We start from the raw sequence: 16,740 nt of genomic DNA on the forward strand, positions 1-16,740 counted from the left end.
ATTTTGAGCTGCCTGTGTTGCACTGGGTCCATGAAGGAACTCGTATTGGAAAATAACATGAATTTTGACCATCCATGGTTTCACAATAATTGCTCTAAAATAAATTTGAAAGATAATCACAAGCCATATTGAGGCACTTGAAAGACTGAGGATGTACCTTCACAGTAAAACATAAAGCAAGAAGTGTCAAAGTGAAATGTTAGAGATATCAACTGTCAAACTTAGTACTTAAGGAAATTGGACATTTCACCTTAATAACCTAATAGTTCTTGATGGGAGGGGAAGAGAGAGCAGGCCACCGGCTAGAGCAACAAGGGCACCAGAGCAGGAAGGGAAACAGAGGCAGGCTCTGCCTTCTTCCCGATACTTTTCACAGCTGACTCTGGCCAAGGTGATTCAGATGTGCCTGTCTTGCATGCTTCTCCCTGTATGAGTGAGCAGAGGCTGTGGGCCCACATGTCCACTTTCTCACTGTTCGTTAGTGTCTCCAGGCAGGTTTCCAGGGAATTGCCTCAGAGGCAGAGATTTGTCTGCAGGAGATTCTTTTTTTTTTTTTTTTTTGAGACAGGGTCTCACTTTGTTGCCCAGGCTAGAGTGAGTGCCGTGGCGTCAGCCTCGCTCACAGCAACCTCAAACTCCTGGGCTCAAGCGATCCTCCTGCCTCAGCCTCCCGAGTAGCTGGAACTACAGGCATACGCCACCATGCCCGGCTAAGTGCAGGAGATTCTTAAGGAGGGAAGGAAAAAGTCAGAATTGGGCAGTTGGAGAGGTTGGGCTGGGATCCTGCTGTAATAAAGGCCTCAGCCCACGCCATGGGGAAGCACTGCAGGTGGGAAAGCCCTTAAAGATATCCCAGAGGCAGGCAGGGCACTCAGGCCTTTGCACTCCTGCATCTGACCAGCCCTGGAGTGGGGATGGAACTTAGCTGTGAGCCATCAGCAGCCCATCCTCCCTGCTGGTGAACAAGAGCCTTCGTGGGGCCTGAGGAGGGAGCTGAGGGGGTGGGAGGTTCTGGGTTGATTATGGCAACCACCACAGTTATGGAGGAAGATTTGACAGGGCAGAGGTCTGAAAAGAAGATTTTTCTTCTTCACATACTTTCCCTCTGTCTCCTCCCATCCTTTCCTCTTAGCTCAGTAACCCCTCATATTGAAATCAGAGGCCTGGTTTAAGAAGCAGACCTTCCAGTTAAAATGTGATTCTGAGCAAATTGCTCCACTTTTCTAAGCCTCAGTCTTTCTGCGCAATGCTAACGATAGATTTCTGTCTCTTAGGGTTAGCTTCTGTCTCTTAGGGTTAAATGACATAAGGTATGTATGGTCCTTAGCGGAGAGTACACACTCATCCAGGGGTGACTCCTACTCTGGTCAGGAAGTGGTGGGAGAGGCACGGGCAGAGGCTAAGTGGTGTAGTGGCTGCTCTTTTACTTACCTCCATTGTCAATTTATTGTGTTTGAAAAGTGGACCCACAAACTAAGCTCTGTTTTAAGATAAAAATCACTTCTGTGTTAATATGTGTTTATTGAATATGTGGAGAATCACATTCAGTTTAGTGTGCAAACAGATGTTTCGTTTAGTGTGGAACATCTGTTGTATGCAGAGCATTGTGTTAGACCATGGTGGGGGTGACCCTGACAATAATAGTCTCATCCTTAAAGGATCAACTTGGTGATCAGAGAGAGAACACAAAATACACAGTGCAACAGTGCGTGTCCCCAGTGTGTGGTTGGTCTGAGAGGCTTCCCTAGGTAGAAAGGTTCTGGAGTCTCTCAGGGGTCTCACAATTTAAAACGAGGCCAGTGGTTCCAGGCCAGCATCCCAGGTACTTGTCTGGATATGCAGAACTATGAAATCATGTAAGGAGCACTGATGGACCTAGTGCCCAATGGGTACTAAAGATACAGCGTACAAAAGAGATCTGATCAGAGACAAGGAGAATGTTATGGAAGGAGCAGGATTTGAACTAGAAATGAAGCCAGCGATGTATTTTACTTTTTAGTTGGTGGAGGGGCTGCTTACAACTGTTGTCTGAGTTTTCCAAATAGTTTGAGGACTTGAATGTAACTCATCCGCAGACTGTGGCCACCCAGGCACGAGTCAGGGTGTGGGGTTCCAGGGCTGTGGCTGTTTGTTTGAGAACTCTGGTATCACAAGGGCTCCTCAGTGTGTCCCTGCCTGTTCCAGAGCCAGTCGTCTCCTTCCATAGCCACTGAACTCTTGGCCTTTCTGCTACACCTGCCTGCAAAGATGTTAGTATCAGCTGTGACAGGAGATTTCCCCTTTCTTGTTTGGTGATTGCACACCTGTTCTCTAGAAACTGGAAGGAGACCAACTCAGTTCATTCAGGCCACTGAACATCTGTCAGGTGGTAATGACAGTCAGTCCCCAGCAAGTCTGGGCCAGACGTGAATTGGCTGACCTAGATTACCCTCCCAAATCTCTTTTAAATGAATTGCCCGCTTTGCTCTGAACCTGGGCCACCCAGGTGCTTGGTCCCTGTGTACAGCTCAGTGCCTTTAGGAAGATCTGAAATCCCTGCCTCTTCTGCCTTTGTCATGTTAATTCTCTAAATCTGTGTGAGGAAAGACAGCTTCTAGGAGGGATGCAGTTTTATTGTAAATCCTGATAACTGGCTCAAAAAAAGGACATCTCAAAATCTGTATTGTAGTGACCTTTCCCGTGAGAAAGTCAGGGCTCTGTTTTTGTTGGAGGAGTGAAAAATGGAAGGCGTAGTTACTTTTCTTTACTTTATTTGGGCTTCAGACTGATGAGTCACAGAAGACTTTATTCTAAATCATTTGAGGCTGTGTGGGGTGGGGGGGGCTCACACCTGTAACCCCAGCACACTGGGAGACTCTCTTTTTCAACTTCCAATTATTTGGTTTGAGATACAAAGGTCTTATGCCAAGTTTTTTTTTTCCAATAGACTTTATTTTTATTGTTATTAGAATAGAACATACTCCTTTAAATAAAATTTTAAAAAACATAAAATAAAAGTAAAAAACAAGTCATTTTACAAAAAAAGCTGTAAGTCTCTCCATCCAAATAAAGCCTTGTTGATATTTTTGTATGGTTGACTTATTTATTTTATTGTTTTGAGACGGGGCCTCATTCTGTTGCCTAGGCTGGAATGCAGTGGCATGATCATAGCTTACTGCAACCTTGAACTCTGGACTCAAGTGATCCTCCTCTTGCCTCAGCCTCCTAAGTAGCTGGGACTATAGGCATGCGCCACCATGCCCAGCTAATTGTTTAATTTTTTCATGGAGATGGGGTCTAACTATATTGCCCCGGCTGATCTTGAATTCCTGGCCTCAAGTGATCCTCCCACCTCGGCCTCCCAGAGTACTTGGATTATGAGTGTGAGCCACCATGCTTGGCAGATAATCTTACCTTTTTACAGTTTTAAAATAGTTTTAAAAATGGAGATTGGAGGATCATTATTCAGCAGCCTCGTGCCTAAAGTGTGAACAATGGACAACATCTTTTGTCTAAGCAAAATGAAATGGTGTTCATTTCTTCCTTCCTCAGTGGGAGAAGGATGACAGTGATGTGGGAAGAGCACACAAATCTGGGTTCAGGCCCAGGTCATTCTCTAGCCAGAGGGTGGCCAAAAGTTGTACATTCAGAACCAACTGAAATGATCTCTAGTTGACCTCTTCTTGCTTTCAAACTCTTTGACATCACACATGCCTGTTTTTGTACCGTGCTCTGTACTCACAAATCTAGGTGTCAGGTTTCAGGGTGAAAATGTTGTTTCTTGGCCCGCCCATGGTCGAAGAATGGCCAGATGCACCGAAGTAAGGCAAGGATGAGGTGAAATTTATTGACAGGGAGCAAGATAGGATTACAGAGCAAGAGCAAGATATAGGCTTACAAAGCAAGATACATACTCCACAAATGACGACCAGACCTCTTGTCGCAGCAGGAAAAGAGAGTTTGGTTATGATCTGCATCTTGTTTTACAGTGAGGGATTGGGACCTCTATAGTGGCTCAGACATCACCGTGGAACCACTTTGGACAGTTGGGAGTTGCATTATTACCCATGCGGGTTGTTCTAGGCCAATTTCCGGACTCTATGGTACCTAAGTGGCTTGGCCCGTGGGCTAGAGAGTCTTTTGCATTCTTTTGCAGTTGGCGCACTGAGTTATGATTGGCAGATTTATAGGGTATTCCCTCCTCTCCCAGGTAGGGCAGTTGCTTGGGAGAGGATTAGGGTAGGGCAGGATGAAGATGGGGGCCAGGGGTCCACCGTTGTCCTTCTTTCCAGGTGGGGCAATTGTGCCAAGGCAACATCACCCAATTTTGTCCCTAGGAGCCCCCAAATCCCTTGCTATCTACCTGACATGGGGGTTGTTGCAAAAGAATGATATGACCCTGTATTCTCTTAAATCCTGGCCAAGCTTTACCCTGATCAGCTTCTGAATTGGGATGAGTTCAGATAGGTATAGGAGGCACTTCCAGGGACCTGCCCACCAGGAGCAGGCCTTAGGCAAAGTCCTGAAAGGCCTGTTTTCCTGAAATACCCTTTCCCCAGGCTTTTCTCTTTCCTTCCTCCCTCTTTTCAACCCTGCGATCTCATTGTTGTCCCTGTCTTTTATCACTGCCTGCTCCACTACTTTCTAGGGAGAGTCACTTAATTCCCTGAGCCTTGGACTCCTACCTCCTCTGGAAGTGGGTGTGGTACTATTGCACCTCCTCCCCGAGTGTGAGGATGGAGTGAGATATTATAAGCAAAGCACAGCCAGGGGACTGGCCATAAGCTGTGGTCATTCCCACCTCATGTGAGTCTCTTCCTGCTCTGCCCCTTCCTCAGTGCTTCATCCAACCTGTCCTTGGCCTCTTGCCATCACGGAGGGCCCAGCATGCTGTGGGGGTCCTGCAGCATTTGGATGCAGCTCTAATTATTAGAACTTCTTTTGTATTCAGCTAAAATCCTGGGACTCATCCATTGTTCATTTTGTCGCTGGAATTATCTATACACAGCTGAAGAAAAAAAAAGAGCTAAAAATTCATTTCATTTCTCTTTGTAATTAACAGTTTCTTAATCTTTCATGAGTAGCTGAATAAAAAGATATTTTCTTCAGGTAACTGTAGTAAATCGAAAGAGCACCGAACAGAGACATAGAAAGGCTAGGTTTTAGTCCTGGCTCTGCCTTTAAGCTGTTTTGGATGGAACAAGTCATGTCAACCATGTGGGCCTCATTTGCCTGATCTGAAAAAGAAGCCATTATACTCTAGCAGCTATGACAAATCAGTTTTGTCTCACATTCCATCTTTGATTGATTGACAATAATTTCCCCCGGGGCAGTGTTGAAAGGAAACCTAGGGTAGCTGTTTACAAAACTCAATTTGTGATGTCTGCCAAGAATATGGGAGGCTGTTTTGGGAGGATAAATGTTTTGGCAACATTTGGTCTACATATTTGCCATCATTCCTATGCTGTGCAATCTAAGGCTACTTGTAAGGTTTCAAATCCTTTTAACAAATTGGTTATATCAACAAATATTTACTTAGTATTAATGAGTCTTCTGTAGACTCAACCTTATGTTTAACTAGACAGCATTAGGTGGTCTCTGTAATGGCCAAGTGATATAGCTCAGGCTATACTGAACAGTAGGAACTTGGAGAAAGGAGGAACACTGGAATTCAGAGTAGTTGAGTGAAAACTTCATGGAAGAAGTGAGTCTGATGGCTGCAGAGAGAATTTGAATAAAAAATAAGGGAGGATAGAGTATTTTGAATATGAGGGGAACAGAATGAAGAAAAACCCCAAGACAGCAATAAACACAGTTTATCCTTATTGCATTGGTAAGTGCAAATACATTAAGGGTAGCTGGTAAGCTACAGATGGATTAGGAAATTCAATGACAGCTGAAGGACTTTAGACCTGACATAAACGCCCACTGAATAACTTGTTAGTAATCCTCCCAACAACCCTGAGTTTAAGTATTATTGTTATTATCTCAGTTTGACAGAGGAAAAAGCTGAGGCTTACAGAGGTTAGTAATTTGCCTCTGTCACATGGCTGTAGATGGGGAAGGTGAGGTTCCTTTCCATGTTTGTGTGAGTCCAACAGTCACGCTCTTATTCTGGAATTAAAGGTCTAGGATTACTGGGAGCATATTGGCTTCATCAGCAGAGACAGGGAAATTGGGAGGAGAGGAGAGCATAATCAGAGTGTGGAAATTTGGAAGTGTTGACGTTGCACTCTAGTGACAGTGACAATAGGCAGCAGGCTTTGAGGGGGAGATCTGTGCTGGAGACGGGCATTTGTGTAGTCTTTGCTTGTCCACGTGCTGAGAGTAAATGGCTTTCTAAGGAAGAAACTGTCAAGGACGAAGCTGAAGAACACCCACAGGAGGAAGCAATGCCCATATTTCAAAGGTATTTTCAACCAGTCTGCTGGCTTACTTAGCCCCCAAAATGTCTTAGTAATTTGAACTCTTCAGTGAGAATGTTATAAAAACAAAATGCATTTCCAGATGGTGGAATTTGAGGAGGAAAGGATTTAAAGAAAAGAATCTTGAAAAGTTGCAGTCTGTGTTCTTGGCTAAAGACCCTCACATTTTTATTTGGGAAATGAAGACGTTTTTGAATTATAGGAACACTTAAAAGCATCTGAAAGCAGTAAACCTCCTAGTTATTTCCATCCTCTCCCTTAGCGAGCTTAATTATTTTCACATTTACAAATGATTTAAAATTGAAATGCGTTTCATCCTTAGCATTTTCCATCTCAGACGTTCATTCCAGCTAATGTTTCCAAAGCAAGGAGATAATCTTGGTGAGCGTTTCTAATGTTTCCTATAAAATCATGTTCTTTAATCGGTATTGCCATTTGTCTCCCGCCAACTGAAAAAACGGTCTTTCATGCAAGGGAGGTGGTCTAGGAAAGAAAGGAAGGGAGAAGCCATTTGCTTCAAAATGAATTTTTTTTTAAATAAAAATTGATCAGAAGGTCAAAAGGAGCAAATGCGTGGAGAATTTCCTTTGCGAGGGACTAGAAAAACTGCATGGTTGGGGGGGTGGGGAGCACAGACTGGCCCATTCCAGCAGCCATGTCACCCTTGCCTGAGGACTCAGGCTCCTCCTGCCTCTGCCCCCAGACCTGGTGTCTCTGTTCCTGAGGCTAATGCAACTGGTAAGGATGGGCTCTGGCTCAGTGTTGAGTAGGGATGTCAATACCTGCAGGAAACACAGTCTGTTTGTTTGTTTAAATGATTAATTAATCAGTCTCTTCCCTCTCCCCCTCCACTCCAAAAAAACTATTTTTATTTTTCAGGAACATTTTAGATATAAACAATTCTTTTTCCTTAGATTTTCCTATTTCCCCTCAGTACCTCCTCTCTTCTAAAATATCCAAATATGTTCATTTTTTCTGAGGAATGCCCAAACAATGAAATATGACATAAATTAAAATTTCTCCTATTAAGTCTATTTGCCACCACTGTATCCAAACCCCAACATTCATTTATACATATATATATATATATATATATGCACACACAATATATGCCAAGCAGTTTTTTTTTCTCTCCATTGTCTTAAAATATCTAGAAATATTACTTTAATTAGGTTTGTCCAGAACTTCTCTGGAATTATTTTGAAACTCAACTGATTTCTTGAAACTAATTAGCCCAAGGGTCCTCAGATCTCCAGGGTCATCCTGGAGATCCTTAAATTGGTGTCTTTGAACTTCCTCTAGAGATACCCAGCCAAGCCTCTTGGATTTTAAGGTAAGGTCACGGGTGTGGGATGGACGATGGCTGGCCCACATCTTTTTAAAGCAGGTTTCGAGGCCCTCTCTGAGCGTTAGGGACTCTGTTTGTGTTTTCTCATTTAATCCTTGTAAGAACTGGGTGAGGTAAGCTTTATCAGATCTTTTTTACCTACAAGGAAACAGGCTTAGAGAAGTTGTGCTAGTTCGGTTAGAGTCAAAGTTGCACATGTAAAGGAGGAACGCCTCTTATTGACTGGGCCTTTGCACAGAGAACCTAGACTCACAAGGCGCCAATAAAGCAAAAACAAGTTTTAATATACTGTCTCTAAGCATGCCTGCATTCAACAGGGAAGAAAGAGAAAGCTCCATGATCCAACGGGGGATAAAGGGTTTCAGCTTCGTGTAGGACACAATGCTTGCTCAAGCAGGGGAGGGCGTGTGTGTACAACTTTTCCAGTAACTGGCAGGCTCTCAGGGACACCGGGTCTTGCATCATCTGGTGAGGGCTGTCTAGGTGTTGCGACAGCTGTGACAGACAGAACGTGTGTCCTGTTGCCTCAGCTGTCACAGAGAGGTTATTGGATCCTCTTTATCTCTGGGGCCAATATGTGGCTCCCACACCTCCTGTTCCCTGAGTCTTTCTTTGGGTGGAGTCCTGGCTTTTTCTGAGAATTGCCAGGCACTCAGGGGCTGGACTACTGGACACCAATAACTCCCTTTTAAAAGATATGTTTTTAACAAATCTCACATATCCTCACATATACGTAGGAGCTAAATATTAAAGACAATTGATCTCATGGAGACAGAGAGTAGAATGAGGCTGGGAAGGGTATCAGAGAGGAGGGTACAGTGGCAATGGTTAATGGGTGCAAAAATATAGTTAGATAGAATGAACAATATTTGATAGCATAATAAAGTGACTATAATCAACAATAAGTTAGCATATACTTTAAAATAACTAAAAGAGTGGAATTGGAATGTTCCTAACACAAAGAAATGATAAATTCCTGAAGTGATGGATACTCCAGTTACCCTGATTTGGTTAATTCACATTGTATGCCTGTATCAAGACATCACATGTGCCCTGTAAAGATATAGAACTATTAGGTACCCATAATAATTAAAAATTATTATTGGATGGATACTGCAGTTATCCTGATTTGATTAATTCACATTGTATGCCTGTATCAAGACATCACATGTACCCTGTAAAGATACAGAACTATTAGGTACCCATAATAATTAAAAATTTTAAACATATATATATATTTAAAAACCAATCATGGACTTACATGTGAAACATAGTATCTGTACTTAAATTCAAATCCTGCATTATAATCTAGGTGAATCATCTGACTTTATGTTGAAGGTCCAAGGGATTCAACTAAATTAGGAGACAAATTGGTGAGCAAAGAAAACAATTCTCACTACAAAGTAGCATGTGTTTGAGGGATTTAGATTCCCCAAAATAATTGTCCTGTAGACCGCTAGTATAGAGAGATTAAGCAATGTCCCCAAGTCAAGATACAAACTTACCACCTGTGTAGGATTTGCCCCACTTCCTCAGTGTACAACCAGTGGTCTTTCTACAGAAAGAATTAATCTGGAGAGGTGACGGACTTTCTGTTACAGTAAATAGCCTTGTGGTAAAAAGTAGAAAAACAATAGTTTGTAGAAACACTAAATTGAGGATGTGGACATTTAGTGTGGACCAAAGATGTCTTCTGTCTGTCTCTTTGGTGGCCACCATAGCTAGCAAGCTGCCTTCTTGCATTATGTTGCTATGATTTTAGTTATTTTAGGTTGTTTTTATTTTGTTAGTCTATTTTCACCCCACAGGAGAAACTTACTCAGTTGACCTGCATGGTAGCAGAAGGCACTTTATGTTTGAACATTCTATTTAAAGTTAAAGCAGGGGAAAGAATTAGGGTAGAAATTGATTGCTGACGGGCCTTTTGCAATTTCCACTTTCCTAAAACAGAACATCCTTCTTCCCTAGCTACTACTGTTAACCTTTATTTAGAACAGAATAAATCACCAGACTCAAAATTTATGTTATACGCTAAAGTCTTCTGGAAAAGAACCTGTCTTTTCACCAAATGTCATCATTCAAAGTGTAACTGCAGTGCCCTAGAATAATTTCACATCTTCTTCGTGGCCTCTCTCTGACCCAGCGTCCTCTGTGCGCTTTGTTGTGTAACCATTGTGGGTCGCCACCCACCCCACCTGACTTTCACAGAAGGTGATTCACTAGTTGTTGTAGAAAGCTTCCCTCCAGTTTCACCGAGTCAAATAGCTGGATTAGATTACGAGTTTTGTTGTTGTGGCATTTTGTTTTTCCTTTTGTACTTAGAAAAGATTCAAGGATTCTTAAGTGCTTCACAAACTCAGCTTTTGCGTTCTCATTGTTCCGGCGTTTTAAATTATGATCTTATACTTTCTATAGAACTGGGGTGGAGGAAGAAGAGGGTTAGGTGTTTGACATTAAAAATCTGACATTTGGAGCTTTTCTGTCCTCTCCCTGTGCCGGAACGGAGTGGGAGCACACAGACACGGCTCTCAGAAGCTGAGGGGCTGAAGCTTGTGTCCTGGCAATGAGAGTCGGTGAACCTTTCTGCTCGCCCCTCCTCTGGGCCCTCCTGGAAAACTCTTGCATTAAAATACCCCCAGCACTCTGAAACAGTCAGGGTGTGTCTGGAAGCCTCAGACTTGATCTAAGCAAGTGAAGTGTACACCTGTGGAGGAAGTAATTATACACTAAATGTCTCTTCTTACCTGGTTATCTAGTGCTGGAGAGAAAGTCAGATCCGACTCTAGTCTGTTCCTCGTCTCCTGAGGTCTGTCAGGATAGTCACTGCTGTTCTCCAGATGAGAAAGTGAAGGAAGGAAGAGGGTGACAGACATGGGGTTGTGTGAGACCCGGGCTGGCTCTAACAGCTACCTGGTTCTCTGAGGAGAAAAGACAAGGCAAGGAGAAAAAGGAGGACTGTGCTCACAGATATGAGTCTTGGGAACCAGGTTGCTCTGACATTCTCCCCATAAATGCAAAGATCACACGGCACATAAGGGGCCCTAGAGCTTATCCATAAGGTGGGCTCTCTGGATTTGGCAATTATTAGAGAGAGGAGTTCAAAGTGTGTCTTTCTCTATCCTTAAAGAACCCTGAGGAGTTCTTTCATCTTATCTTTTGTCAGTCATAGACAAAGTCTGGTCTAGAAGTCTTGAGGGCATAGCTTCAAATTTGGATGCTCCTCCACTCCAATTACCTTCTGTATCCTCTAAATAGGAGTAGGACTCTGATCCTCTGTATAGTAGTAACTCCTGCAATCCAGACCTGTGGAACTTGGGCCTCTCTGTTGACTTACTTGTACAGGGACAGCAAGACTTCTGGAACTTTTGTAAGATCCAGTATATGTTCAGGTTTAAGAATTTCTTATTATCTAGTAGCTGTTACTATACCACCTTTAATGATAGTGTGTAGTACTACAAATACACCACTGGGCATTTTGGATGGGCAGGCCTAATATTAGATGCTTTGGTTTCAGGGGACAAAAAGCAAGCCCTGACTAACCCTAAGCAAAACTGAGAATGAGGTGATTTTTCTCTTGGCTGACCTGCTTCCTCTATCAGTGTCCATCTGCTGTCTATGATCAATTACTAATCTGTATCTCAGCTACCATGTATTGAGCATTATGACATGCCAGGCAATAGACTGTGCACTTCGTATCCCCCAAGACAGAGCCGTAAGTTCTATCGTTCTTCTCATTTCATGTGTGAGAAAAGGTCATGGAGGCTTATGGGGTGAAGTAACCTGCCAGTGGTCGCAGAGCCAGGGAAAGGCAGGGCCGGACTCACCCCCAGGTGTGCAGCAAGAGAATTGTCTCCCTCTGTCAAACGATTCTGAAAGTTTGTATGTGGCAACAGCTTAATTGATTATAAGTACTTTGCCTCTGCAGATGTTTATATTTTTAAAAAGACCCCCCTCCAAAAAAAATAACCATAGGAGTGGAACAAGGGGGCAGAAAGATCATTAAGGCAGGGGCTACCAAGGATTCCTCAAGTCATTCCAAGTTCATGGCTCTGTGCCCATAAGTCAAGCATTCCCTAGCACAGCTCTGTGCACATCACAGACACTTAATAATTAGCTGATTAAAACTCAGTTCATCTTCTCATTAAGTGTAAGAAAAGTACAAGGAAAGCTGCTTTGGTTAACTTTAGCTTCCCCTGTTGACAAAGCATCGGCTTTTGCCAGCAACTCCGAATATGCTCCTTTAAATTCGAAATGCCCACTGTTCCTACGTTGGGTTTTTGTTCTAGTTTTTATACATCACTTGGATTTATATGTTAAGAAAAAATTTTTAAAGATTCTCTAATTCACGGAAATTTATGTTTGGCTTTATTTTGTCTATGTGTTGAATTAACCAGCTGTGAGGAAGGTGAGCTTGCCATGTTTTACATTGAAATGCCTTTATGATATTTTGTCTTGTTTGTCCTTGATCACAATTTTAGCACGAGCATACTTTTGGATGATCAGTTTCAACCAAAACTAACTGATTTTGCCATGGCACACTTCCGACCCCACCTAGAACATCAGAGTTCTACCATAAATATGACCAGCAACGGCAGTAAACATCTGTGGTACATGCCAGAAGAGTATATCAGACAAGGGAAGCTTTCCATTAAAACAGACGTCTACAGCTTTGGAATTGTGAGTACCAACCACCAGTTAGCGAAGAAGGAGAGTTTATGACCAAGAACGTTCTAAATTCTGAAAAGAATTTTTTGAAGAGCTTTAATTTGTAGACTTATTGATTTTCTGTTACCTGTCTTGTATGTTAATTTTGTGCAATGAAGCAAGCAGTAAGATATAAAGTCATTAATTAGACTGAACTATATTCACAGTCATGGTTAATAGTTGCAGCAAATTGTGTGCATGTATTTAACATATAAAGCCGACTTTCTATGTATTCTTGTAGGTGATAATGGAAGTCATAACAGGGTGCAGAGTGGTGTTAGATGATCCGAAACATATCCAGCTGGTAAGAATTATCTTTACCTGAGCACTGGTCTCTTGGGCATTTTCCTGATCCGAGTTCTATATGACAAGTTTGTCTCCTTCTCTTCCTAGCGAGATCTCCTCATGGAATTGATGGAGAAGAGAGGCCTCGCTTCATGTCTCTCATTTTTAGATAAGAAAGTGCCTCCCTGTCCTCGGAATTTCTCTGCAAAGCTATTCTGTTTGGCAGGCCAATGCGCTGCAAGGCAGGCAAAGTTAAGACCATCGATGGAAGAAGTGCGTACATACATGGTTTTATTCAAAACTGAGCCCACAGAACCAGGGAAAATCTCAATGGGATAAATTATGTATCTACTTGAATTTTTTTTTATCAATGAGACAAATCCAGCATCCATCAGAGAATGCCAATCTAATAGATAGCTTTTACAAGTCAAAAAGTCACACCATTTGCTACTCTGGTAGAGATCATTGGGTGGAACCAAGCTTCCAGAATAAATCTGATGAAAAGACATAAGTGAGTAGTTTGGAGGGACTATTTTAGTCAATCTTGATTAAAAGATCTGGCCCATTAAAACTGCAGCATATGTTTCCCTTGCTCATTTTAAAATTTATTCATCTATCCATAGATTTAATCATCCATTTATTTATTTATTTATTTATTTATTTATTTATTTATTTATTTATTTATGTGAACTAATATGTATTTAATGCTGACTTTGTATGTGCCAGACTTTGTATTAGGTGCTGGGGGTACAACAGTGACCCAGATACCCTCAGGCTCACAGTTCAAAGGAGTCATCAGATCAGTAACATGGAATTGTGGCCCAGGAGGAGAAGCATAATGATAGCTAGAAGCCCGGGCTATATGATGAGCCTAGAGTCAGAAATCCAAGCAGCCTGTAGAAGTCAAGGAAGCTTCTTGATAGAGGTGACAGCTTAGCTATGATCTGAAGAACAGGTTGCATCCAGGCAGAAGTAAGGATAGAAGGACATTCTAGGCAGAGAGAATCCACACCTGCAAAGGCTCAGAGGTGATGAAGTCCACAGTGCTAAGACTGCAGGTAGTCATGGAAGTGGTGTAGGGGGTGAGGGAAAGGCCGGAGTGCTTAAAATTATAAAAGCTCAGCTGAGCACAGTGGCTCATGCCTATAATCCCAGCACTTTGAGAGGCTGAGGTGGGAGGATGGCTTGAGGCCAGGAGTTAGAGATCAGCCTGGGCAACAGAGCAAGACCCTGTCTCTAGAAAAAGAACTTAAAAAAAAATAATAACAAAAGCTTCCAGGTTGGACATGAATTCCAGAGGAACGTGAATCCATTTTAGGAGTTTGGATTTTATCCTGAGCCTATCGTAGAGCCAAGGAAGGGTTCTAAACAAGGAGATGACATAATCAGAATGGAAAGAGCAGTGGCCTTTGAGCCAGGAGAGCTGTATTCCAGGCCTGCCACCACCGGTAAGAGCTGTGTGGAGCCTTGCGCCCAGGAAGGAGCTATGAGCTGTATCGTGGAGGGACAGGGAGTTGGGAGCCACGAGATCTGATGTCAAACAACAGGCCACTGCCTTGCTGTCTAGTGATATTGACTCCTCTTTTTGAGCCTCAACTTTATTATCTATAAGATGAGAATAATAACGTCATTTGTGCAGGTTTAATGAGATAATATACGTGAAAGTACTTTGTAAATTGTAAAACTCTGTATACATATTTTTAAGAATTATGTGTATGTACGTCTGAAGGAATGTATTATACGTTATATTAGGTCAAGGGTTTCTCAAACCTGGCTGCACATCCCTGTCCCCTGGGAAGACTCTAAAATATAGATTTCTGGACTCCTTATTTTTTGGATGATAATGTCTAGGTTGGGGCCAAGGGATTTGTACTGTAAGAAAGCTCCCCTAGGTAATGCTGACACTTAAGAACTACAGATCAGGCCCACCATTCCCCCACTCTTTCCAATCCTCCACATGCTATGGTTGAAGTAAAAGATGTAAAGAGACTGGCCGGAAGTCACAAAGCTAGTTCGGGGCAACTCTAAGGCTAAAGTCTGGTCTCTGGATATGTAACTCAGTGCAGTTTTCTTTTATACCTTGCTTCAAGTCACTTAATTTACTCCTGAAAATAAAGGGATTTAGTTAATCTTTAAGGTCTCTTCTAATGAGAAATACTATAGTCGAACTTACTTCATGAAAGCGAAAGAATATTCTTTAACAAGAGAGAAAAAACAGGGTGAAAGGGGAGGTTATTCAAGCTTCACTCCATGTCTGTTTGCTTCTTTGTTAATTAGGTCCTAAATACTCTTGAACGTGCTCAAGCCAGCTTATATTTTGCCGAAGATCCTCCCACATCACTGAAGTCCTTCAGGTGTCCTTCTCCTTTATTTTTGGATAACGTACCAAGTATCCCAGTGGAAGATGATGAAAACCAGAGTAATCATTCACTACCTTCTGATAAAGGTTTGAGGAAAGATAGAATGACTCAAAAAACTCCATTCGAATGCAGCCAGTCTGAGGTTACATTTCTGGGCCTGGACAGAAAGACAGGGAGCAGGAGGAACGAGGAAGCTGACATCATGCCCAGTGCTTCTCGTGAAGAAAGTTGGTTCCCAAAGCATGTGGTTCCATCACAGGACCCACAGGCCCATAATGCGAATATGGACCCTTCTACAGAAGCTCCTGGCCACTCTGACAGGATTGGGCCTGTGGAGACTACCTGTTCCTCCGAATTTTCTTGGAATGAATTTGAACAGTACAAAAAGGAATAAAGGTCACCAGAAGATGAAGAACAAAAGCAGGTGTTGCCAAGCCACCTGAGTGTAGGGATCACCTTGGGAAGACACCGTCTCCATAAGTAGTGCCAAGAGAACGATCGGTGGTGGATTTGGGAAATGCATATAAACAATCTGGACAGTTCTATTCTTTTCTTCCCAGCCCCAAAACAGAATGAAGAAAATTATTTTATTGGGACTGGATACAATGGCTGACACCTATAATACTAGCACTCTGGGGGAGGCTGCAAGAGCATCGCATGAGGTCAGGAGTTCAAGACCAGCCTGAGCAAGAGTGAGACCCTGTCTCTATGAAAAATTAGCCAGGTGTGGTGGTTTGCGCCTGTAGTCCCAGCTACTAGGGAGGCTGAGGCAGGAGGATCACAGGATCCCAGGAGTTTGAGGCTGCAGTGAGCTATGATGATGCCACTGCACTCTACCTGAGCAACAGAGCGAGACTGCATCTCAAAAATATATATTTATTTTATTGGGATAATTGCCTCATGATCAAACCCAGGCTAAATTAGAGCCAGTCAGAATGACTCAAGATCATGGGTTCTGCCTTAGCCAAACAAAACAATCAAAACCTGCCACACAGGGCCTGGATTCTAACGTCTTCTTCGTCATCATCAGTGTGAGTCCTCAGAACCTCCGTCTGCTGAGGACATTCCACTGGAGTCCATCGTTTGGTTTACCTTGTTTTTGAAGGTTTGTAGGACGTGTCTAATTTGTAAATGTTAATAGGTGCCTTTTTAAAGAATCACCTTTTTGACTGGACCTTTGTATTTTTCTGTTCTTCTGTTCATCCGTGTCAAGCCTGCCTGTCTGAAAATGAGCCAGGCTCACCCTTGGCTACAGCGTGCTCTGTGTAGAGGGTGGATTCCTTCCCAAGCTCTGTGTTTCTATATTAAAACTCTCAGGATAGTTTCTCGCATATACTATGTATAACGTAGTTGTTGACTATTATTACGGTTTTTTTTTTTTAACAAACTTAAAGACCTATTATATCCTGAGTAGAGCATATGAAATTTTAATCAAGTAATATTTGTTCCTGAGAAAATAGCAGGTCACAAGGGCCTAGGTCAACTTTTTGTTTGGTTCTATACCTTCCAACTCTGTGCCTTTACTCCTGCTGTTTCCTGGATCTCCCCCTTTTGAAAATCCTAGCCAGTCGTCAGGGCTCTGCAAAACTGCTGTCCTCCAGGAAGCTTCTCTGATCTTTCTAGCCAGAAGTACTCACTT

The 16,740-nt window shown here is 42.6% G+C and overlaps 1 protein-coding gene across 1 annotated transcript in view; it reads left to right on the forward strand.

Moving 5' to 3' along the window:
* Window positions 1–16,446, forward strand: part of IRAK3 (interleukin 1 receptor associated kinase 3) — a 49,166-nt gene extending 32,720 nt beyond the window's left edge. The window contains exons 9-12 of the mRNA XM_012782409.3: window positions 12,231–12,429; window positions 12,698–12,760; window positions 12,850–13,014; window positions 15,019–16,446. Coding sequence (XP_012637863.2) covers window positions 12,231–12,429; window positions 12,698–12,760; window positions 12,850–13,014; window positions 15,019–15,495 — 904 coding nt within the window. The 3' untranslated portion in view covers window positions 15,496–16,446. The remainder of the gene's footprint in view (window positions 1–12,230; window positions 12,430–12,697; window positions 12,761–12,849; window positions 13,015–15,018) is intronic.
* The last annotated feature ends 294 nt before the right edge of the window (window positions 16,447–16,740 follow it).

This window comes from Microcebus murinus, chromosome 10 (assembly GCF_040939455.1).
Source record: "Microcebus murinus isolate Inina chromosome 10, M.murinus_Inina_mat1.0, whole genome shotgun sequence".
NCBI lineage: Eukaryota > Metazoa > Chordata > Mammalia > Primates > Cheirogaleidae > Microcebus > Microcebus murinus.